This window comes from Salmo salar, chromosome ssa16, assembly GCF_905237065.1.
Source record: "Salmo salar chromosome ssa16, Ssal_v3.1, whole genome shotgun sequence".
NCBI lineage: Eukaryota > Metazoa > Chordata > Actinopteri > Salmoniformes > Salmonidae > Salmo > Salmo salar.
This window is the reverse complement of record NC_059457.1, coordinates 40,241,984-40,260,456: the sequence shown is the minus strand read 5'-3', so window position 1 is coordinate 40,260,456 and position 18,473 is coordinate 40,241,984. Positions and strand designations below refer to the sequence as shown.

The following is an 18,473-nucleotide window of genomic DNA, read 5'->3' as shown; positions in this document are numbered from 1 at the left end:
TAATGTATTATTCCAGCCCAGGCATAATTGAGATTTTGGCCCCTAGATGGCAGCAGTGTATGCGCAAAGTTTTAGACTGATGCAATGAACCATTGCATTTCTTTTCAAAATGTTCTATCAAGACTGGCCAAATGTACCTAATTGGTTAATTAATACATTTTCAAGTTCATAACTGTGCACTCTCCTCAAACAATAGCATGCTATTATTTCACTGTAACAGCTACTGTAAATTGGACAGTGCAGTTAGATTAACAAGAATTTAAGCTTTCTGCCAATATCAGATATGTCTATGTCGTGGGAAGTGTTCTTGTTACTTACAACCTCACGCTAATCACATTAGCCTATGTTAGCTCAACCGTCACACGGGGGACCCACCGATCCTGTAGAGGTTTTAAGACAAGCATGTGAGTACAAAATGATGGAGAGACAAACTATCAAATTATCTCCAAGCTAGTGCCTAAGTGGAGTCCTGACTTAATCACTTTGAATGTATACTTTTTTTTAGGCTATTGCTAAATTAGTCTGAAACATTGCTTTTCCTTTTGTCTTCGAGGGTGCAGGCTAATTCTTTCAAATGAAAGGACAATAATAAACCATGTTTCTGAATGGAGCATTTTGGTGATAAGGGGGAACTAATCACATCCATTATCCAGTGTGATGTTTGGAATGGTCTGTTTGTTGTGGTTCTGGGTAGCTTTATGTCTTAGCTGAGTCAATAACCTGAGGTGATGCCGAAGGTTGTTGTGTGTGGTTGTTACTTTAATGTATTGTCTTTCAATGAATGACACATGATTCTTTCTACAGTTGAACAGTTCCCTCCCCTGAATATCATAATGAAGTGTTGAAAGCCTGTGCTGAAGGTTTGTGGAACTTTGTGTCTACTGTTCACACTTAATTTCACAATTACCCAATTCATTTCAGCTTTACCTCAAGATTTCTGATTGGAATGAGAGTTCGGTATCTGCAAAAACATGTTGAGTGGATAATAATTTGAGCAAGAATGTAATAAGAAGCTAATTCTCTCTGTGCTTACACATAGATGGCGGCAGGGTAGCCTAGTGGTTAGAGCGTTAGGCTAGTAACCGAAACGTTGCAAGTTCGAATCCCCGAGCTGACAAAGCAGGTACAAATCTGTTGTTCTGCCCCTGAACAGGCAGTTAACCCCCTGTTCCTAGGCCGTCATTGAAAATAAGAATTTGTTCTTAACTGACTTGCCTAGTTAAATAAAGGTAAAAAATAGATGATTTTCTCAGTATTTCATTCCAACCATGCATCTTTGAAATAAAGAAAAACAAACTTCTATGAACTGAGTACTGAGTCACTAGTGAATATCTGCTCAAATTCAAATGTTGACCTGTTTCCTTTTGGCATTGCAACAGCATACTTTCAGATTAATCACTTGTTATTCTCTTCCTCTCAAGTGAGACTGTTGAGAAATATGAGGTATGGGCCAAAAACAAGTTTATAGATAGTTTATAGTCTCACAGTGCTCCTGGAAAATACAAAGGAGTCAGTGTTCTGGAACATTGATCACAGTCCATGTTCTTCATATTACATTGTATTGACAGTTGTATGCCTTGTTCACTGGAAGTTGGGTATGTGGTTTATAGTTCAGAAGCAGCCATTCAGATGTCTGAGATTGATTGAATACATTACTCTTGAACCCTGATAAAACATCTTTGAGTGTAATTTCATTGTAGTAGTTCAGTGGCTGTATAGCAATAGTGTTAAATCAACATTAATAAGAGGAATAGGCCACTAGTAGCGATGAAAGAGATACTGTGTGTGTCCTTGGAAAGAAACAGAGGCAAACCAATTAGACAAGGTTGGATTTATGTCTCATTGTGTAGTCTCAGAGATCTTCTCATGGGAACCTTGTCCTCTGCAGCATATTGGAGCCTCCCTGTCACACTCCACTGAGGGCAGGGACAGGATGTGATACATAGAGAGATTTTTCCTGGGGCATCACACTTGCCTTAACTGTAGCAAGAATTAACATGTATAAACTGTGATTGATTCTCTGCCCATCATACTGTATCACATTTCAGGTAGATATGTGGCATTACAAGTGATAAGCTTCAGAGAGCTGAAGTTCTGTGTCGGTAAATGCTGAAGGCAATGAATGAGAGGAGTGAAAGCTTTTTTTTTCAAATGAAACGTGTGCAGTATAAAGAGTTCATGTATAGAGTGTAATGAGCTGTCCTTGGAATCACACAATTAAAAAGGATGAATATGAAGACAACTGTGGGGAAGATGGTTAATATGGACATCATGAAAATATGTCTTTCTATTAATATATATTCTTAGTTAGTTTTATGTATTTCCTATTGACATATCCATTGATATTTCTGAGATGTATCAACATTTTGTACTTTATTACATTTTTATTACAAATGTGAACTTATACAAATAATGTTTTGACATAGTAGTGATTGAAATCAAAATAGAAATTGTAGCTTTATATAAAAGTTTAGTGGTCAGGGGCCCTATAGGCAGCATGTAGTCTACATATAGGCAGAGGCAGCACAGCACACACACAATAATGCTAAGCTGCCAAGTGGCTCATTACTAGCAGGCACCATTCATGGTTAGTCATCTAATGCTAACAGTGAATACAGTAATACAGTATAGTTGTCTTGCTATGCTACTGGATTGCCACCTTAACATTGGAACCTCAGGTATTCTCACAAAAGCATGTGATATAAACTCATTAAGCCAAACTGTAATATAATGAGTAATATAATGATGAAGCTCACATTCTACTTACAGGATGATATGTCATATATTTGCCCACACATTTCACTTGACATATGGAAATTGGCATACACTGGTTAAAAAGACTCTCCAATGAAGCAGCAGCTCAACTACATCCCCTCATTCTCTTTTCTCAGGAAGCTATTGATACAAAAAAGCCATAATTAGATAGTGTAAACTTGTAAAACGCAGAAACATTTCTAAAAGGATTAGTTAAGAGTGAGAGTTGTACCTAGTTGCTTTGCTGCTTATCAACAACAGTCATCAGATTCTGTACCCACTTCTGGCTGGGATTGGCACAAACAGTCTTCTGTTTCTTCAGCATGAACCTACAGATATGAGACACGTGGTGGGATAAAAAGTGTTTGTTTTCTGTTAGACACTCAGACTCAGTATTGTTTTTTAGATTCACATTCTACGAGGAGAAAAAAAGGAAATCCGAATATGTAGAAAAATACAAAATTTCTCTGTCAAAAAGCCTTCTTGGCATCCATTGCAGGCAACTGGAGGATTTGTTCTACCTTACCAGTGTCCCAATGATGGACTGACTGTGTAGCTTTGTTGTTCTTTGGGGAGTGAGGACTTAGTGACAGAAGATGAGGAGGTGTTCTAACACACTCACACAACAGCCTTGATGTTGCAGTCGCCATCTGTTTCCTGTATCCTGTAGCTCATCACGTTCCTCTTGGTGTTCTTCTTCAGGCCAGCAACGTGCTTCAGACAGCAGTTCCCATAAGAGCCTGACAACAACCAGGGGGAAAGGAAATGGTTACTATTATACTCCTTTTGTGCTTACATTTCAATGTAATACATTATAATGTACTAACATCACAGGAGGTTGGTGGCACTTTAATTGGGGAGGACGGGCTCGTGGTAGTGGCTGGTGCGGAATGAGTGGAATGGTATCAAATACATCAAACACATGGTTTGATGCCATTCCATTTGCTCCATTCCAGCTATTACAATGAGTTGTCCTCTCCTCAGCCTCCACTGACTGACATTTCAGTTACACATGGTTTGAAATGTGCAGTTGAAGTTGCGAAATAGTACAGTGTGATCATTTTCTAAGAATGTTTTTTTTTGAGTAAATGTATTGCGTGTATTGTGTATGTATTGTGTGCAAGAGAAGACATATCACCAGGACTATTCATATTCACAATTTCTAATAAAGCGAATATGAGAACTGCCTGTAAGTGCAACATAAGCCATGTATATAACTATTGAAATGGTTGTGAAATCTAGTGCCAGGTGATTTGAGACAATGTTTTGAAAGGAGCGGATCACAGAGACAAACATCAGTCTGTGTAAAATTGTCTGGTAAATAAAATATTTGGAGCCGACAGATCTTTCTCTTCTGGACAAAGTATGGATAAGTTGAAGCTTGTAAAAAAAAAAACATTATATTGAAATAACTGACTTTGTGCAGAATAATGCTCTCCATTATGAGAGGTTACTACTCTATCTGCAACAAGTTTTTAGTGTACAGAATGTGGAGTGGCTATAAGTAAAGTTGATTTTTCAACAATACCTTCATTACAAGAACAAATCAGGACAAAAAATAGGTTTTAGACTGTTACACCAATTACAGGGAACATAAGCGTCAGAATAATTAGTCTATAGAATGTACAGTACAGTAAATGTAATGTTGCCTACCTTGAGCCATGCTGAGGTACATGCATGCCAGGAGAAGGAGAAAGAACAGAGCCTGGAACTTCATGGTGTCACTGCTTCTATGGTCCACTGTAAGAACAGGACAGGATGTAAAGCCTGAGAAACGTTCTCTTTTTAATACCACCACACTGTCAACGGGATGTTTTCCTGATAGGGCCACCCCATTTACGATACCGGTATGTTTGTTTCCCAGACCCCAATCCTGACCTCTTGATTTCAAACACTTGGATGTGTGTAGCTGTTTTGTGCAGCTATGTTGGCTTTGGCAGACGCTCTGACTATGTTCTAATAAAAGTTAACAGCATGCATACATCAGATTAACCATAACCTCTGTCTCTTAAAACAGCTACATCAACTTGTTTCTTTTACCACTTAGAAATGCAAAAGTGCAGAATGCTTACAGCATAGGCTAAAAGTTAGTTAAATATGAATTAAGAATCAGGCAAACATATAAACAAGCATTAGGTCAGCATATATATATACACACAAGCCTACCAACAAAGCAGAACATGTCGCAAATAAGCTTCTCAAAACACAAGATATCCTTGAAGAAATGACCTGTCTTCTCTGTCTTGTTGAGTTCCCTACTGCTTTATACAGTAGCTGCCATTTGATACCTTCTTCACCCCTCCACCAACCCTGTTCTCTTAATCAGCCACACCTCCTCTCGCATGACAACTAGTAATACAGTATGTTTTACAATTGCTGGGAAGAGGTAGAATTTGAACAACTTGAGCATCACAATCAAATGCCACTGCAATGCTTTCCTTGGCTTAAGTCCAGTGAAAAGATGAGTGACAAACTGTTGAAGACCCTCACAAACTTCTAAAGATGCACCATTGAGAGCATGCTGTCGGGCTGTATCACCACCTGGTACGGTAATTGGACCGTCCGCAACTGTAGGGCTCTCCAGAGGGTGGTGCGGTCAGCGCAATGATTCACCAGGGGCACACTGCCTGCCCTCCAGGACATCTACAGCACCCAGTGTCACAGGAAGGCCAAGAAGATCATCAAGGACTTCAGTCACCCGAGCCACGGCCTGTTCACCCCGCTACCATCTAGATGGTGACGACAGTACAGATGCATCAAAGTTGGGATCAAAAGACTGATACACAGCTTCTCCAGGCCAACAGAATGTTTAATAGTCACCACTAGCGGGCCTCCGCCTAGTATCCTGCCCTGAACCTTAGTCAGTATTACTAGCCAGCATCCCTGTGGAATGCTTTCGACACCTTGTAGAGTCCATGCCCCGACAAATTGAGGCTGTTCTGAGGGCAAAAGACCACTCAATATTAGGAAGGTGTTCCTAACGTTTGTACACTCAGTGTATATATTTACATTCTGGATTTTGACATTGCTCATTATGATATTTCATTTATATGTCTTTCTTTTCATTTTTGGGATTTGTGTGTATTGTCTTGTATTGTTAGGTATTACTGCACTGTTGGAGCTAGAAACATAAGCATTTAGCTGTATATAAGCATTTAGCTGCATCTGTGATAACATCTGCAAAATATCTGTACTCAACCATAATTTGTAAAAATTGTATGTGATTATGTTTTTTGGGAGGGCTTCCATTTCTCTGAGGCCCCTCATTGCAATTGGAGAAGGATCTAAGGTACAAGGAGCCAGGCCAGCAATCAGTGTACAGGACCAGAGTTTGTTTTAGTCATTTATTAACTGTAAAAATCAACTACATCCTTAGAATTAAGAAAATGTGGACCACACGCAGACTCCTTAATATCTTTTGTATAACAGCAATGAAAACACTGTCTGGAAACCCACTGTCTGCAATTGATTGAATATCAGCCTGTGTGTTTATGTAAGATTCAATACCTGATTTTGACACAAGCAATTATGTTAAAAGTAGCATCCATTGTTGTTGAAGCTATAAGAGGACGGGCTAATTTTAATGGCTGGAATAGAATAAATGGAATGGATTCAAACATGTGGTTTCCATATGTTTTATGTGTTTGATACTGTTCCATTAATTATATTCCAGCCATTACAATGAGCCCACCAGCCTCCTCTGATTTAACAATACATAAGGGCTGAGACAAGAAAATAATATTTAGGATGTCTTGGGTGGCAGTTTTTTTGTTGTGTTGGTCATTGCTTAGTAAGATTAATTTGCTAGGAACATGCAAAGACTTGCATTACGTTCTGAAATGTAATTGTCCCATCAGTCTGAATTCAAATGATTACACCCTTTTAGTTTTGAGACCATTTTCCTTGTAAAAAAAAACTCTTGCCATACTAGCCACTATGTGACATCCCTGAACTTGATTCATATTAGATTTGTATAGCATCCCCAAAGTCAATTGGGCAGTTGGGAAAATACTTGTACCTCCCATTTGGCAAAGTGTTATTGAGACCAGATGGTATCAGTCAACATAATACAAGTGTAAATATCTTCAAATCAACTTGAAAATGTGACTTACTTTGATAGTTTTAAGATCTAATTCTCCCAGGCTTTTTACCTACTTATCCTCAACAATTTGATTCTATGATCCATTTGTATCCATTGAAAAGTTAACACTTTACATATTTTGAAAGTAGTGACAGATATCAAACAAACAATCATCACACTGGGAAGGAAATATGTTTCCATTAAAATAATGTTGTTGGTATCCTTTGGCCAAAAAATTATGCCCTAATGGCCCTTGACACTTTAAAAGCTATGCAATATACAATTACGTAAAATGAGAGAAAAGAGATGCCCATAAATAATTTACTTCCATTTGACATATTACTCAACAATGTCTCAGGAAGAACATTTCCAAGAACATGGTGTATTTTTTACCCCATCTCAAACTGGCAGTAACTGGAGGAGGTGAGTTTCTGTTTATTGTGAAACCTAATGTTATGTAAAAAACTGCCAAAGAAATTATGTTGAAAATGTTGAGATAAAATGTAACGTGATCTTGTTACGCTTTTACAATAAAATATGAAATCTTCTTGTCAAAACTAAAGGGGTCACAATCAAGAAACCAAAGCCTTACAGTCATGATTGATAGAATTCCCTGTAAGATGTACTGCACTTTAGAAGCATAAGCATGCTTGGTCTTAATCCCAAAGGAAAAAAATACCTAAAATGTATTCGGTTTCTTCTTTCACTGCAGGATAAGATATATTTAGAAAATTAAGCCTGTATAGGCTACTTTTCACTTACGTGGTTGTGACCATAGAAATAAGAATGACCTTGTGTTTTATTATAGGCTGTGTTCTATTTTAAACATGACAGCTCTACACAAAAATACATGTATTTGTTTTATGTTCATTGCTTGGATAGAAAGCACATAATTATCCTGTGAAGGCTGATGAGGACTAGCCTGACTGACACGACTCGTAGCAGGAGGACTTCGAGTTAGGTCGAGGACAGGCCTAGGTTAGAATAATATCCTTATAGCATAGCCTACTATTAGCCCAACCAGCCGAAAGATGGCGCTATTGCTCCTTTTACGTCGTTTCTCGTTTTACGTCAGATTAATGTATTCAGCTGGTAATTTACTAGTGTCTCTAGTGGACCGTCTCGTAAATAAAACATCTTCCATTCAAACTGCAAAGGCGTCAGTTTCCTCCTTAACTCGATCTAATGGCTCGTCGGTGGAGAAAAAAAATGGGGGAAATATATTTACTACTGTCTTATTGAAACAAAAAAATGCACAATTATCACGCACACTTCGCTCTTGTAATGATGTTTACGTCATTTGACCATGCATTTTGCTGACAGTGCGTCTTGGTTGGGTATTTATTTAAATGTTGTCGTTATAAAAAATAATATTATACCGGGATTCATGACCAATGCTTTCTGTTTTATAGTTATAACAAATGCACTCCACGAATACAATTTATTCAACACTTATGTTTTATTTTACACATATAACCACATAAGAGGTCCCGTGACCAAAACGTGCCCCAGCCCATAGAAATCAAATGCCCGTGCAAACGGATTCGTTCTGGGCGCCGGCTCTGAAGCAAATCAGCAATCTGTTCGCTAGCTAACCCGACCTGTGTCGATGTACAGTTTGCTGGTCCAATCAGAGGCCCTAGTCTGCATTTGAACGCGGCACGTGTATAACTACAATCAGTTAGCAAGTCTGACGTTTCCTAGTTTCGACTAGCACATCAACGCGGCTACTGTGCCACAAAATGAGTGACAAAACCTGGCCAGATATTTTCCAAGTCATAAGTCAAAGTAGAGTCACGAGGCTCCAAGTCAATGTGCTAGTTGGAATTGCTTAAATGTCCGATTTACTAACTGGTTGGAGTTCTGGGCTACACACGCCGTGTTCAACAATTCAGAAAGTTGCACATTTTCCAATGTCCTAGTTCCGACTATAATGTGAACTCGGCACAAGTCAAAACGTCTCTATATCACAACCGGCCGTGATTGGGAATCCCATAAGGCGGACACAATTGTCCCCGCGTCGTCCGGGTTTGGCCGATGTAGGCCGTCATTGTAAAAAATAATGTGTTCTTAACTGACTTGCCTAGTTAAAAATAAACATCCCACAACATTGAAAGTCTTGAACGCGCCTAAAACAGCTCGTCATACAAGTCAGATGAGCAAAGTCATATGACCTAGTGCCAGTTAACGGAAGCAGAGGAAAACAAAGCACCACTCAGCTGCGGTACCGTATAACGTTAATCTGTTGAATTTACGATTAGTTAGTTGAACTAACTATTGTTAAGACGCAGCCATGTAGCAAGCTGATTTACCGTAAATGAATATGGCACATTGCTGTTGTAAATCTGGCTTTATATGGCAGCATATGTTACCTAGCTAATGCAGATAATTTGGTCAGCAGTGCTTCTCATCTGTTCCTCTTTTGCACTTTTAGAGTTCAGCAAAGCCCGTGCCTTGAAGATGGCAGATAATAACTTTCTTTCAGTCTTGGTCATAACACTCTGTACGGTCATTACATGTGGTGAGTTTGCCCTTGTTCAACCAACAAGCTCTGATTTTAATAGCTGGTAATCTTGCCGCGTTCAAAACAACTGGTAAATCGGCATTAATCGGTCATCCAACTCGGGAACTCATGCTGCGCATGCTAGTCAGAACTAGGAAACTCGGAAATGTAGTTCAAATCAAATTACATTTATTTATATAGCCCTTCTTACATCAGCTGATATCTCAAAGTGCTGTACAGAAACCCAGCCTAAAACCCCAAACAGCAAACAATGCAGGTGTAGAAGCACGGTGGCTAGGAAAAACTCCCTAGAAAGGCCAAAACCTAGGAAGAAACCTAGAGAGGAACCAGGCTATGAGGGGTGGCCAGTCCTCTTCTGGCTGTGCCGGGTGGAGATTATAACAGCACATGGCCAAGATGTTCAAATGTTCATAAATGACCAGCATGGTCAAATAATAATAATCATAGTAGTTGTCGAGGGTGCAACAAGTCAGCAACTCAAGAGTAAGTGTCAGTTGGCTTTTTCATAGCCGATCTTTGAGAGTATCTCTACCGCTCCTGCTGTCTCTAGAGAGTTGAAAACAGCAGGTCTGGGACAGGTAGCACGTCCGGTGAACAGGTCAGGGTTCCAGCAGGTCTGGGACAGCAGGTCTAGGACAGGTAGCACGTCCGGTGAACAGGTCAGGGTTCCAGCAGGTCTGGGACAGCAGGTCTGGGACAGGTAGCACGTCCGGTGAACAGGTCAGGGTTCCATAGCCGCAGGCAGAACAGTTGAAACTGGAGCAGCAGCACGGCCAGGTGGACTGGGGACAGCAAGGAGTCATCATGGCAAGTAGTCCTGAGGCATGGTCCTAGGGCTCAGGTCCTCCGAAAGAGAGAATTAGAGAGAGCATATTTAAATTCACACAGGACACCGGATAAGACAAGAGAAATACTCCAGATGTAACAGACTGACCCTAGCCTCCCGACACATAAACTACTGCAGCATAAATACTGGAGGCTGAGACAGGAGGGGTCAGGAGACACTGTGGCCCCATCCGATGAAACCCCCAGTAAGTTGAACGCTGTATAACTACAATCAGTTAGCAAGTTGGACATTTCCGAGTTTCCTAGTTCCAACTAGGATGTGAGCGCTGTAAAACAACTTAACTCAAGGTCAAATCATGACGTCAGTGATCTTCAGGTCGGAAAATCGAGTTGGAATTCTTGTTTGTATGACCGTTCGAATAGATTTTTTCCCAGTCGGAGCTAGTTTTTTCTCCGAGTTCCTAGTTGTTTTGAACACGGCATGAGGCTTCTTTCTACAGCTCCAACCTGAACATCACTGATGTAATGATTTGACCTTGTATTTTTCAGAGTTCCCAGTTTTCTTGAAGGCACCATCTGAACCAGTGTCTTGGCTTGAGAAGAAGAAAAATAGGACAAAATCTCCTCTGGCACCCAGGATCCTGCAATTCAAAATCCCATTAACCAGCTCTGCAAACATTATAGTCAAATTGTATTTCTCATGATCGCCGAATAGCTTACAACAGATGTTGACTTTACCGTGAAATTCTTACTCACGAGCCCTTCAACAACAATGCAGGGTTAAAAAGAAAAGATGAGCAAATAACAAAAGGGAAACGGTAACAAAAGAACCATAACAAGGCTATAAAAAGAGTACCGGTACTGAGTCAATATGCAGGGGTACGAGGTAATATGTACATGTATGTAGGTGTAAAGGTCACTAGGCAATCAGGAAAAGGTCTAAATAAAATCAATGATCTTTCGGGATACTGTGCTGCTGGATCAGCCAACCTGTGAGTGGCATTAATTAGTGAATTTATTGGAGGTGCTGAAGGTGGATTTAGCGCATGCGCACTTGGTCAAAAACTATTTTTATTTATACCTTTTTTGGAAGTGCATACTGTGTGTAACGGCAGTAATGACTATAGTTGTTCTGCGATACTCGATATTTTGGTGAGTACCATTATGACGTTTGCAGAGCTTGTTAATGGGACTTTTGCCGCGTTCAAAACAACTGGGAACTTGGAACTCTACAACTTCAAGACAACTTGGAAGTGGGAAAAATTGTTTTGAACAGTCATTCAACTTGGAATTCCAAGTTGGGAACTCGGGCCTCTTTCTAGAGCGCCAACCTGAAGATCACTGATGTCATGATTTGACCGTTTTTTCCCGAATTCCCAGTTGTCTTGAAAGCACCATCAGAATTGAAGGACCCTGGGCGTCAGAGGAGATCTAGTCATATTCATCGTCTCCTCAAGCCCAAGTACTGTTTTAGGAATAATCAATTTTGCTAAACAGCCCTATCTGAAAACTGCAATATCATATTCCTGTTCAACAGATGGGAGTGTATCCTTGTCTGCTCCAGCCACTGTAAATCTGGAGGTCAATGGTTCAGCCAATATCACCATAACACCTAGGTAACTTTTCTTATATCTTGGCATCTATTGCCAGTTTGTATCAGTATTCTATTTATGTCTATTTGTTGTGATGTGTTGTGATGTGTTATGTTATAATGCAGTGTTTGGCATTTTACTTCTTTTTGCAGCTCTGCTCTTAATGTGTCCGCACTTATTTCTTTTAACTTCACTGACTCCTCTGCAAATGTTACCTCGATACTTCAACTGCCTCAGCAGGTATGCTTTTTATACCACTCAAACTCACTGAAAAGCATGACCAAAACACCATGTAATTGATTATTAATGCAATCTGAGATCTGAATCTATCATATTTCAATGAACTACAGTAGCCACAGTGTAAAAAACATCAATACTAGCGGCTCTGTTGTAGGCATAACTGTTTTATATATTATTTATATGTGCTGTATTTCTGATTTCCAGGTACAATTGTCTGCAAACGCCATATCAAGCACATTTGAGGTTCATGCAGAGCATGTGGGTCAGGTGACCTCCTATTTATACAGTAACAACACTGACATTGCAAGGTGAGTTGTTCAGTTTCTGTCTTTTAGTGAATTTCAACTCTATGAGAATTTCCCACGTCACATTTCAGACAGATTTTAAACCAACACAATGTACTAAAGTCTCTTGTTTCTGTTTTCCAGCTTTAAGACCAGAATCCGTTTCTTGGTCATTAGAAGCAACATCATCGATATCATTAACCAATTAATTGGTTGGATTTACTTCCTTGCATGGTCTATCTCATTCTACCCTCAAGTATATGAGAACTGGAGAAGAAAAAGGTAGTGCCTCAAACTGTCATATTTATTTTTTAAACTATTGAATCTCAGCCTTAAATGATTTAGAGTTAAAGGGCATCTGGATTTGATTTCTGACTTTGTCTATTTGACAGTGTGGTGGGGTTGAACTTTGATTACCTGGCACTCAACTTGACAGGCTTCATTGCGTACAGTGTCTTCAATGTAGGCCTCTTCTGGGTTCCGTACATTAAGGTAAGAGCTCTGCATGCCCTCACTAACAGTGTAACAAATTGGGACGAATCCTAATTTGAGATCTACACGCACAACTCAGATTTCTGTGTCATTCATGCATTGACACCAATAGGGATTTGTTCAAATATTTTGGTCTTCTATTGACTTGGTTTTTACTCCATATAGTTGTTATATTTAAAATATATTTTTTTAGGAAGAGTTTGTGAAGAAAAATCCAAACGGTGTGAACCCAGTGGATGCCAATGATGTGTTTTTTAGTCTCCATGCAGTTGTGCTGACACTTGTGTATATCTGTCAGTGTGCCATCTACGAGGTGAGTAACAGAAGACTAGTAAAATAACTTCCTAGATGTCCCCCTTTGGTTATAGGCCGGAGACGGATGTTGGCTGGACAAATAATGATCAGCTTATGTTTTGATTGTTGGCAAAAAGAGATACTGAATGTCTGATCCTTTGAAAGGAAAGCATTGTTGTCAAGGCCTCAAATGAACATTGACAGTTAAACGCTTGTTGAAAGTAATGACTGTGTTCCTGTGTGTCTGTGGTAAAGAAAGGAGGGCAGAAGGTGTCCAAGGTCGCTATTGGCCTTCTGGTGATTGGCTGGACATTCGCCCTGGTCACCCTCTTTGTTGCTGTGGCCAATAAGATCACCTGGCTGGAATATCTCTATTATTTCTCCTACATTAAGTTAGGTGTCACCCTCGTCAAATACATCCCACAGGTATGGATTTCACAATATTTGACTGCATATTGAATGGTTTTACCTTATACACAATTATCATTTGTCACAGTAGATATTGTTGATTTTCATGATCACCACTACATTGTCTATCATCAATTCACTGTCTGTGTGTGTCCTCAGGCCTACATGAACTACCAAAGACAAAGCACAGAAGGGTGGAGCATTGGCAATGTGTTGCTGGACTTCACAGGAGGCAGCTTCAGTCTCATTCAGATGATCCTTCAGTCGTATAACAACAGTAAGGCTCCTCACGTCTACCATAGATCACCAATGTGCAGACACCTCAGTAAAACACAATTAGCCAAAGTGAAAACCACAGTCAAAGGACAGTCCCAACAATTGAAAATGTGTCTTAAATTGCAGTCATTCATTGTTTATTTATATAGCTTCTATCTTCATGGGGGTTTTTTTACTTAAAAAAAAAAATATATATATAATATATATATATTTTACAATTATTCCTGCACATTAACATAAGAGACAGTGGCACAATTATGTAGAAGCGGCCCACCAATTCACCCATCTCTTGCCCTGTGGCTGGGAGAAGAGCAGACAAATCATAAGAAAAAAAGTCATCAACATAAAGAATAACAACAACAAAACCATAAAGAAAGAAAGTGAAAAATAAAATGGTTTAAATAATGGTATTAAACATGTTATAATAGTAAATTGAAATAGTGATACATTTTGATGTTGTTTTTCAGATTAGTTCCATCAGTCACACATTCTGCCTTACTACATTACATTTACATTTACATTTAAGTCATTTAGCAGACGCTCTTATCCAGAGCGACTTACAAAATGGTGCATTCACCTTATGATATCCAGTGGAACAACCACTTTACAATAGTGCATCTAAATCTTTTAAGGGGGGGGTTAGAAGGATTACTTTATCCTATCCTAGGTATTCCTTAAAGAGGTGGGGTTTCAGGTGTCTCCGGAAGGTGGTGATTGACTCCGCTGTCCTGGCGTCGTGAGGGAGCTTGTTCCACCATTGGGGTGCCAGAGCAGCGAACAGTTTTGACTGGGCTGAGCGGGAACTGTGCTTCCTCAGAGGTAGGGGGGCCAGCAGGCCAGTGGTGGATGAACGCAGTGCCCTTGTTTGGGTGTAGGGCCTGATCAGAGCCTGAAGGTATGGAGGTGCCGTTCCCTTCACAGCTCCGTAGGCAATCACCATGGTCTTGTAGCGGATGCGAGCTTCAACTGGAAGCCAGTGGAGAGAGCGGAGGAGCGGGGTGACGTGAGAGAACTTGGGAAGGTTGAACACCAGACGGGCTGCGGCGTTCTGGATGAGTTGTAGGGGTTTAATGGCACAGGCAGGGAGCCCAGCCAACAGCGAGTTGCAGTAATCCAGACGGGAGATGACAAGTGCCTGGATTAGGACCTGCGCCGCTTCCTGTGTGAGGCAGGGTCGTACTCTGCGAATGTTGTAGAGCATGAACCTACAGGATCGGGTCACCGCCTTGATGTTAGTGGAGAACGACAGGTTGTTGTCCAGGATCACGCCAAGGTTCTTAGCACTCTGGGAGGAGGACACAAGGGAGTTGTCAACCGTGATGGCGAGATCATGGAACGGGCAGTCCTTCCCCGGGAGGAAGAGCAGCTCCGTCTTGCCGAGGTTCAGCTTGAGCTAGTGATCCGTCATCCACACTGATATGTCTGACAGACATGCAGAGATGCGATTCGCCGCCTGGTTATCAGAAGGGGGAAAGGAGAAGATTAATTGTGTGTCGTTTGCATAGCAATGATAGGAGAGACCATGTGAGGATATGACAGAGCCAAGTGACTTGGTGTATAGCGAGAATAGGAGAGGGCCTAGAACAGAGCCCTGGGGGACACCAGTGGTGAGAGCGCATGGTGCGGAGACAGATTCTCGCCACGCCACCTAGTAGGAGCGACCTGTCAGGTAGGACGCAATCCAAGCGTGGGCCGCGCCGGAGATGCCCAACTTGGAGAGGAGGATCTGATGGTTCACAGTATCAAAGGCAGCAGATAGGTCTAGAAGGATGAGAGCAGAGGAGAGAGAGTTAGCTTTAGCAGTGCGGAGAGCCTCCGTGACACAGAGAAGAGCAGTCTCAGTTGAATGCCCAGTCTTGAAACCTGACTGATTAGGATCAAGAAGGTCATTCTGAGAGAGATAGCAAGAGAGCTGGCCAAGGACGGCACGTTCAAGAGTTTTGGAGAGAAAAGAAAGAAGGGATACTGGTCTGTAGTTGTTGACATCGGAGGGATCGAGTGTAGGTTTTTTTCAGAAGGGGTGCAACTCTCGCTCTCTTGAAGACGGAAGGGACGTAGCCAGCGGTCAAGGATGAGTTGATGAGCGAGGTGAGGAAGGGGAGAAGGTCTCCGGAAATGGTCTGGAGAAGAGAGGAGGGGATAGGGTCAAGTGGGCAGGTTGTTGGGCGGCCGGCCGTCACAAGACGCGAGATTTCATCTGGAGAGAGAGGGGAGAAAGAGGTCAAAGCACAGGGTAGGGCAGTGTGAGCAGGACCAGCGGTGTCGTTTGACTTAGCAAACGAGGATCGGATATCGTCAACCTTCTTTTCAAAATGGTTGACGAAGTCATCCGCAGAGAGGGAGGAGGGGGGAGGGGGAGGAGGATTCAGGAGGGAGGAGAAGGTAGCAAAGAGCTTCCCTAGGGTTAGAGGCAGATGCTTGGAATTTAGAGTGGTAGAAAGTGGCTTTAGCAGCAGAGACAGAAGAGGAGAATGTAGAGAGGAGTGAGTGAAAGGATGCCAGGTCCGCAGGGGAGGCGAGTTTTCCTCCATTTCCGCTCGGCTGCCCGGAGCCTTGTTCTGTGAGCTCGTAGTGAGTCGTCGAGCCACGGAGCAGGAGGGGGAGGACCGAGCCGGCCTGGAGGATAGGGGACAGAGAAAATCAAAGGATGCAGAAAGGGAGGAGAGGAGGGTTGAGGAGGCAGAATCAGGAGATAGGTTGGAGAAGGTTTGAGCAGAGGGAAGAGATGATAGGATGGAAGAGGAGAGAGTAGCGGGAGAGAGAGAGCGAAGGTTGGGACGGCGCAATACCATCCGAGTAGGGGCAGAGTGAGAAGTGTTGGATGAGAGCAAGAGGGAAAAGGATACAATGTAGTGGTCGGAGATTTGGAGGGGAGTTGCAATGAGATTAGTGGAAGAACAGCATCTAGTAAAGATGAGGTCAAGCGTATTGCCTGCCTTGTGAGTAGGGGGGGAAGGTGAGAGGGTGAGGTCAAAAGAGGAGAGGAGTGGAAAGAAGGAGGCAGAGAGGAATGAGTCAAAGGTAGACGTGGGGAGGTTAAAGTCACCCAGAACTGTGAGAGGTGAGCCATCCTCAGGAAAGGAACTTATCAAGGCGTCAAGCTCATTGATGAACTCTCCAAGGGAACCTGGAGGGCGATAAATGATAAGGATGTTAAGCTTGAAAGGGCTGGTAACTGTGACAGCATGGAATTCAAATGAGGAGATAGACAGATGGGTCAGGGGAGAAAGAGAGAATGTCCACTTGGGAGAGATGAGGATTCCAGTGCCACCACCCCGCTGGCTCGATGCTCTAGGGGTATGCGAGAACACGTGGGCAGACGAAGAGAGAGCAGTAGGAGTAGCAGTGTTACCTGTGGTAATCCATGTTTCCGTCAGCGCCAGGAAGTCTAGGGACTGGAGGGTAGCATAGGCTGAGATGAACTCAGCCTTGTTGGCTGCAGACCGGCAGTTCCAGAGGCTGCCGGAGACCTGGAACTCCACGTGGGTCGTGCGCGCTGGGACCACCAGGTTAGAGTGGCAGCGGCCACGCGGTGTGAAGCGTTTGTATGGCCTGTGCAGAGAGGAGAGAACAGGGATAGACAGACACATAGTTGACAAGCTACAGAAGTGTTGTTTCTTGTATTATTGTCTCCTGTGTCTTTAGAGAACTGTTTCACTTTGATATCCTTTTTCTTCTGTCCTGATTTTCTCTTTCTTTTCTTCTGTTAACTAGATATTCTTTGTTGTTCTTCGTTAGCTAGCTAGCTTCTTCCAAAAGAGTCCCTAGCAACTGCTTAGCAACTGGTAAACAATTCAGCTTGCTAAGATAACTACAATTTTATGAAAAATAGTTATTTTTCAAAAGCCTATCTTCTTTGTTTGTTGCTTGTTTTTTCTCCTATTCAGTCTTGCAGTTTTCTTTTGCTTTTTTCCGATGTACTTCACTCTAAAAACCATGTAAATTTCAATATTTGTAGGAGCTCATTTTTCAGCTGCTGCTGCTCAAATTGGAGTTCCGGAACATTAAATCGTTAAATACTACATCACATGCTGAATTATTTAATGGTTTATGTCAGGGGTTCATAGAATGTTTCTATTGTTTCCTAGATGAATGGGAGCTCATCTTTGGCGACCCCACAAAGGCTGGACTTGGTTTGTTATCCATATTCTTCGATGTGGTGTTCATCATTCAGCACTACTGTCTATACCAGCATAAAACACATTACGAGCCTATGGGTGACCAGAAATAGGCTAATAACCTCTCACTCTCTACCTCTGCCAGTGAAACTGGGGCCAAATTAGTTCCTATAGGGATTTATTCTATGCAGTGTTCACAGCCATTGAATGAGAAGCTATTTAAACACAGGGCCTTTGTTTAAAAACTTCTTTTTTTCAAAATGATTGTTTAGGATAATAGGGGTTTCTTTTTGTTCCATCATTTGTGAAGAAATTATTAGTTATGGTTTGATACCACTAAGGGAAGAACTCTAATCTTTTTTTAAAACTGACTGTATAGGCCTATCACTTTTACATCTGTCAAAGCAATAGTTGATTTTATACAATACAATTGTTTATTTTGAAATGTGTTCTATATTTGAAAGGTAATTTATATTTTGAAATGTAAATAGAACATCATGCTTTGTCAAATTAGTAAAATGTTTTCCACGAATAAAGATTAGTGTGATGTTTCATTATGCTTAAATTTATTTTATGATGGACTACAGTGCACAGCACAAAATTGGCGGTGGGGACTATTTCTGT

General features: G+C 41.4%; 2 protein-coding genes across 4 annotated transcripts; one reads left to right on the top strand and one right to left on the bottom strand.

The window, feature by feature from the left end:
- Nucleotides 1–2,356: 2,356 nt before the first annotated feature.
- ccl25b (chemokine (C-C motif) ligand 25b) lies at nucleotides 2,357–5,111 on the bottom strand. Of its 2 annotated transcripts, none has more exons than XM_014148662.2 (5): nucleotides 4,984–5,111; nucleotides 4,408–4,494; nucleotides 3,377–3,494; nucleotides 2,987–3,083; nucleotides 2,357–2,895 (listed from the first exon to the last, which is right to left on the bottom strand). In XM_014148662.2, the coding sequence occupies exons 2-4, from the start codon at nucleotides 4,469–4,471 to the stop codon at nucleotides 2,987–2,989; spliced, it is 279 nt and encodes a 92-aa protein (XP_014004137.1). In that variant the 5' UTR covers nucleotides 4,472–4,494; nucleotides 4,984–5,111; the 3' UTR covers nucleotides 2,357–2,895.
- Nucleotides 5,112–8,913: 3,802 nt separating this feature from the next.
- On the top strand, nucleotides 8,914–18,403 carry LOC106573556 (cystinosin). Of its 2 annotated transcripts, none has more exons than XM_014148698.2 (11): nucleotides 8,914–9,059; nucleotides 9,270–9,356; nucleotides 11,683–11,761; nucleotides 11,890–11,977; nucleotides 12,182–12,285; nucleotides 12,406–12,543; nucleotides 12,654–12,753; nucleotides 12,947–13,066; nucleotides 13,303–13,473; nucleotides 13,615–13,732; nucleotides 17,820–18,403. In XM_014148698.2, the coding sequence occupies exons 2-11, from the start codon at nucleotides 9,296–9,298 to the stop codon at nucleotides 17,960–17,962; spliced, it is 1,122 nt and encodes a 373-aa protein (XP_014004173.1). In that variant the 5' UTR covers nucleotides 8,914–9,059; nucleotides 9,270–9,295; the 3' UTR covers nucleotides 17,963–18,403. The 2 variants fall into 2 exon arrangements, with proteins under 2 accessions (XP_014004173.1, XP_014004174.1); XM_014148699.2 differs by having other exon boundaries at nucleotides 8,941–9,059; nucleotides 9,270–9,353.
- Nucleotides 18,404–18,473: the final 70 nt, after the last annotated feature.